At 41.7% G+C, this 6,331-nt stretch overlaps 1 protein-coding gene across 1 annotated transcript in view; it reads right to left on the minus strand.

Moving 5' to 3' along the window:
• The window catches only part of Tm4sf20 (transmembrane 4 L six family member 20), a 12,133-nt gene extending 7,339 nt beyond the window's left edge, over nucleotides 1–4,794 (minus strand). Inside the window, exons 1-2 of the mRNA XM_021199213.2 lie at nucleotides 4,570–4,794; nucleotides 241–306 (exon numbers count right to left, since the gene is read on the minus strand). Coding sequence (XP_021054872.1) covers nucleotides 241–306; nucleotides 4,570–4,752 — 249 coding nt within the window. The 5' untranslated portion in view covers nucleotides 4,753–4,794. The remainder of the gene's footprint in view (nucleotides 1–240; nucleotides 307–4,569) is intronic.
• Between the last annotated feature and the right edge of the window lie 1,537 nt (nucleotides 4,795–6,331).

The following is a 6,331-nucleotide window of genomic DNA, read 5'->3' on the forward strand; positions in this document are numbered from 1 at the left end:
TCCTTGGGTACTTTCTCTAGCTCCTCCATTGGGGACCCTGTGTTCCATCCAATAGCTGGCTGTGAGCATCCACTTTGGTGTTTGCCAGGCACTGACATAGCCTCACAAGAGGCCGCTATATCAGGGTCCCTTAAGCAGAATTTTTAACCAACCCCGACAGTGTCGCCCAAGCCTGAGGCCCAGCAGGAGCTACTGCATCTGGCAGTTCCTCTGCTTCTAAGCCCACTGAACCATACTCACCCCAGTCTTATTATTGCAGCACGCTCTTTTTCTTGCTGCCAAGGACATTGTTGTTGCCGGGATGGCCTGGAACGAAAGTTTCAGGAAAGATGGGTATTATCTCTTCTCATCAGATGAAAACTCTGTCATCACCACCTTCCACTTATTGCCCCTTGGGGGAATTCAGAGCCCAGGAGAACAAAAGAGGAAATCTAATCTGACATTATGACAGTATCGTGAACCTTAACATCAGTTTCATCCATAAAGACTGAAAGGGCAGGAGTTGATAGCAGCTATAAAGCCTTCTGTCCACGTTCCTGTTTACCCTGTGGGCTGCAGCCTCCTGGATTTTAAGTGGATTAGGGTGGCTTATTAGTGCATGAGTTTTGGAAAGAATCTTAAAAGAGTTGGTTCTATCACCAAAATTTTCCTTTAATGCTCTGTCTCCCACTCCCTCCACCTTTCTCTCCTCTGTTTTCTCTCCCTCTCCTTCAGCTATATCTATTTCCTGTAAATTAAGTCAATCTGGGAAGAAGGAAATTGGCGATTTTGTTTGTCTGCCTTTGGCAGGAACCAACTCACCACCACTCCTGCTGGTTAATTGCTCTTAATTCGACATCCCAGACTACCATCATCTTGCCAGAATTATCAAACCTATATTTGAGAATGACCATTGGTCCCCCCATGCCCTTCTCTGCTCCTGTATCCCTAATATGTACTGACCATACTTTACACTGATGTTTAGTGGGAGTCTTTGGTTTGTTTGTTTGTTTGTTTGTTTGTACAAACAAGACAAGGCCTTGGCTGTCCTAGAACTCACTATGTAGACCAAGCTGGCCTCAAACTCACAGAGATACGCCTGCCTAGTGCCTCCTGAGTGCTGGGATTAAAGGCAGCCAAAAGTTTGGTGTGTAGTGCATTCTGTACTGCTGAGGAGAGCTGTAAATGGTATCACATTATTAAGAGTTAGTTTTCTATTTTTAAAAAGGCATCTATCAGCTATGACTAGAACACTTAACTAAGAGTTTCGTATCGTTGAACATAGAAGATCAGTTGCTTCCTTCCACTTAGGACTTTTCAGCTGTGATGGGTGTTTGGCAGCGCATCCTAGGTACCCTGGAATGGTTCTCCCACTCTTCTGCTCTGCTAACATGAGCAGGCTCTGTAACTACATACCAGGTGTGAGAGCGTGACATGTTTTGTTTGGTCTGTGCCAGCCTTGTAACAATCTTCAAATGGTATATGATCTATTGTGCCACTGTCAAACCACAGGTGGTGTAAGTTTGAGGCACTTGCCTAAGAAGGGAGAGTTCAGAGCCATTCTAGACATGTGATCTCTAAGCCACTGTGTCACATTGACACCCACTCTTGGCTCCTGGAACCCCAGCACCCTTGCTCATGTCAAGTTCCCTCTAATTGTTCCTTCCCCCTCCCCCCATTGTCTTCCAAAGCCACATCTACCTGGTTTGTCTAGAACAGATTTACATCTCTCACAAGACAGCTTTCCCAGCACACGTCACCCCGTCTAATCGCATGCTGACTTCATGCCACTTTGTGTTGTTGCTAAGCTTTGTTTATCCACTGAACACTGATACCTTTCCAACTCAGAAGCAACACTTACGTATGGATGTCCAGGTACCCCTGTGCATAGCTGAAAGCCCGAAAGGAAAGGGAAAAGAAACCCTTGTCGTCATGCATACACTAAGCTTTTTTGGTTGTTCCCAGAGGACGCTGCTTTCTGATCTTATATGACAAACGAAGTGGAAGAAGAACCAGAAGATACACTCCCCACCTCTGTCACCTCATTTTTATAAATAAAGTTTTATCGGAACCCTAACCCATTTGCATATTATCTATGGCTACTTTTGCATTAAAATGGTAGGGTTGAGTATTCCTAAACATATTTGAATGCATAAGATTTTGTAAAATTCAGTCTTCCTTCTCTTCTTTTTTATAAATGATTACAGTTCGTTTTCTTGGCAGGAGCCCATGCTTTCCTCCAGTTCTAGAAAGTGTACATTTTCATAAAGGAAGCATGCAAGAGCCTTAGTTAAAAACTGTGATAGAAGCCTGACTCTGGGGAGTCTTCTAGACTCTTGAACATGAGAACAACACTTAAAGCAATAGCCCAGCATGAGCACAGAAGCCCTGTTTTGTAAAGGGTTTGCATGCAATCTTCTAATCAGTTTGACTTACAGCCATTTGGTTTCCACTAAGATTTTAATAACTGGCTTTGAAAACTCACCCTTATATAATGGGTAAAATCAATAAAAAGAATGAGTAAGACCAGGCTTATAGTTAACTTTATATAAAGTAAAAGTGCCTTTCTGTTTATATTTTGCAACAAACATTTTCAACTGCTTTTAATGCTGGATCAAGTAACATTTATATTGACAATCCCCCTCCCCTTAGTAGATAATCTTAAAGATAATTAACTACATAATGCTTTACTTGGTTACAGTTTCAAAAGATAAAAAGGTTCACCTCTGATTGGAGTTGGTCATAAAGTCATAAAACAAATGACTTCATAGAGTAATCAGTAATAAGCCCCGAGGTTGTGTTATATGCAGTTTCCTGTAAAATTCCCATTTCTGAAGGGATGCTAACTTGAAATGTAGCAACTGACCAAAGGTTTTAAGGACTAACCAAATGCTCAACACACTTAGTGAATTATTCTTTGCAAAGTGTCTGCAGAAGTGAGTTGACAGATGTCACAAGGGACATAATTCCCCTAGGAAAAGATGTGATTCATCCTTTTATGTGAAACCAAGGATCATGAAAGTATGCTTGCCTTCAGAGCACTGTTGTTAGCACCCGTTTTCTTGGTGGGCCAACCTCCAGCTTGAGGGTCTGCATATGGAGAGCATCAGACTTCTCCATGAGTTTGATGTTCTAATGACCTTTGGTTGATATTTATTGCGGGAAGCAAGACAGGCAAGACAAGGAGTCCAGATTCTCTAAAGTGTTTCCCAGGTGTGTAGACCTTTCTATGACTCAGTTTCCTGGTTCTTTTACTTTTATCTTTGACCTTTTATTTTATCTTTGACCTCTGTGGACCTGAGACAGAGATTGAGGACTACAGTATTTTAACTAGCTTAGGCATTAGATAAGCCTAGAACTGGGTTTCACACCCATTGTGTGACCTGGCTAATATTCTCAGCCTTCTGTTTTCTGGTATATAAAGTACAAGTGATCATTGCAGCCCAGATGATTTTAGGGTTGAAACTAGGCAGGATGTACGCTAAACTAGGCTTTCCAGCAAGATGTTAACAAATGAATACTCTATGCCTCCTGTCCTTTCTGGTCTGTTTAGTCCTCTGGCTCCTTGGTTTCTCAAAAATAAAAATAAAAAATAAAAAAATAAAGCCCAAGCCATGTAGATGGGTACCATCAGTACCCCATGCTCTTTAGTACTTGTAGCAGATCTTTTAAAATATTCTCTCCTGTGCTTTCGGCAATGCAAATTCATATCTAGAAATAGCTGAGTTTTTCTAAATGGCCTGTCTCAGCTAGGGCACTGCTAGGAGTGCATCTTCCAGATCTGAAATTGGATTCTACAAATGTGTTCTACCCACACTGGCTGCATCACAATTTCTAGGAGACAATAAGAACCTGACTCTTGACAGCTCACTGTTAAGAACGCATGAAATCTGTGTTGTCCCACCTTGCATCCGATTTCAACAAGGAACCCCCATTCACCATCATCAAACTATAAAACTCTGAAGCTTTTTGGGATCTATGTAATAGTCAAAACCAAAAGTCGTTGCGGTCAGAAACTGGCTTAGTTGCTTTCCTATTGCTGTGATAAAACACCATGACCATGGCCAAGCATCTTGTAAAAGAGACCCAGGATTTCGACCTCTATGTCTTAGGCCAGCTCCCTTAAGAAGCAGGCTAAGCCTCGCTATACCATCTCCAAGACTACCTGTGCACAGGGGTGCTTCTCATTCCCGTAGAGTGAGTTCCCACTGCTGCCACATTCCCTATACCTAGAAATCAGGATGAGGCAAAGGAAAAGAGGCAATAGATTTAAAAATATCCCACAGAGTGGTTAAAGCCCCGAGTTCCACCACCAGCACCATGTTTTAAAAATTTCCTTAATGTTAAATAATAAAGTTCAGAAGTATCATCCTACCTGTGAAGAAATGCTATAGGTAATGACTTAACCTACTTCTTGCCTTAAGGTCCCTAAGATGGACCGCCATTTCTGTATGCAAATTATCATTCTTATAATTATAATATAACATTATAAATTGATGGTAATCACATTCCTAACTGTGCAAGGCTGGAAGTCATAGTTAAAGGCATCAGACACCCTTCTCCAAGTCAGTTCATGTAGGTGTCACTCACCATCAGACCTGCTCCTATAATTCCTGGGAACCACCACTCATAGCAAGAGATGGGGTTTTGAGAAAGCGAGTCTGCCTCCACGAAGCTGATTCCCAGGGGTATGCAGTTGATAACCACTCCTAGCAGGACCAGAATGAGCAGGCTGAAGCCATTGCAGGATGTCCACCCTTCACAGCACGTCATGGTTTTCCTGGTTCAATTAGCAAGCTCCTCAGAGTGGCTGGGCTCGTGTAGCTCTGCCTGACCTTTTATCCCAGTGTTCTGGTTAAAGTTTAGCACTTATGAAAAAATGAGTTGTGGAAAGCAGTTCAGAGTCCAGTAGGGCAGGATGTTATTATGAGGATTATGACGGGAACCAGTAATCATAGTATGATAGGAGGAAGGGAAACAGGTAGAAAAAAAAAAATCTGTGGTTGCTGTGTGGTGAATTTACACATGAATACAGGTAAGTAAAAACTGATTTAAAAAAGGAAAAAAGCTTGTGTGGCCCAAGTCCTAAAATACTCCTTTACTGATGTGCCTTGTAAAATCTAAGAAGACAAAAATTATATCCAATTAGAATAAACTACTCTTCATAGGTCGATATTATTGGATAATATAAGGATATTACATATAAAGTATCCTTATTTTGGAGTTATTCAGTAAAAATATGAACATTGTATAAGATTAGGGAAAACATTCTCCTCTGCAAGTATTCCTGATTACTCTAAATATTAGTGTTTCATTTCAGGCTGTTGTCTCACATGCAGCATTTTTAATCCTTAATTTTTCCAGTCTTGTAAAGTAGATCCTTTGTACACACCCCACCTACAACATGTGGGAAGTTTGACTGATGGCACCAGAAGGAAAGTGATCAAATGTGGACACTATGATAAAAGCAACGGTAGAGAGACTGGACAGGAGACGATGGTGTCTAGCTTTTCTCAAACCTTGAGCCATGTTCCACGGTTTCTTTTGCTAGACTGTGGCTCTATGCTCTCCCCTACTAGCTTGTGAGTCCGTCCTGGAAAGATTTGATGAGTTGGACTCAAAAATGCTTGTTCATATATAACCCGTAGTCACCATAACCCATAGGAGGCCACACTGATAGTGGGTCCCCAAGAGGCGTGGATAAGCATCTGAATCTAGGATCCCACATATGCAAAGGCCAGGTTTTACAGTGCAGCTGCTCTCATTATTGCCTGAACTTGCCTGCTGCATTTCTGTTCCCTTGCTGGAAGATGATTCACTGGGCTGTACCTGAGCATGGGTGGCTGGTAAGATTCAAATTCAAATGAGTACATCCCAAAGAGCACTCAAACACCAGCCTCCTCCTGTTCCCAGAACACAGATTGCACAGATGTTACTGCATCTGATGATGGAGTACAGAAGTGGAGTCTGCTGGATTCACTGGGGCTTGGGTGACAAACACATGCGTGTGAAGAGGAGGTGGCTTAAGTGACCTCCCAGTGGTTTGCTATATCTTGATCTTTACCTTGCAAAGGACAACGGCAGTCCTGTCCTGTAATCTCACAATAAATTACCCTTTCCTACTCTTTGGTTTCAGGGTTTTGTTTTTTGATTGTTGGGTAGGTTGTTTTTTGTTTGATTTTTGGTTTTGGATGTTTTTTTGTTTTTTTCCTGAAACCAAAGGAGCTACAACCAAAAGGCTATTTATTAAAACCAGTTATTGACAAGTACACTAATTATTTGACATATGGCATGACAAAACCAGAGGAAGTCTAGACATTGAAAAGAAAGGAGTTAATCCAGACAGACTGGG

Source organism: Mus pahari, chromosome 5 (genome assembly GCF_900095145.1).
Source record: "Mus pahari chromosome 5, PAHARI_EIJ_v1.1, whole genome shotgun sequence".
Classification (NCBI taxonomy): Eukaryota; Metazoa; Chordata; class Mammalia; order Rodentia; family Muridae; genus Mus; species Mus pahari.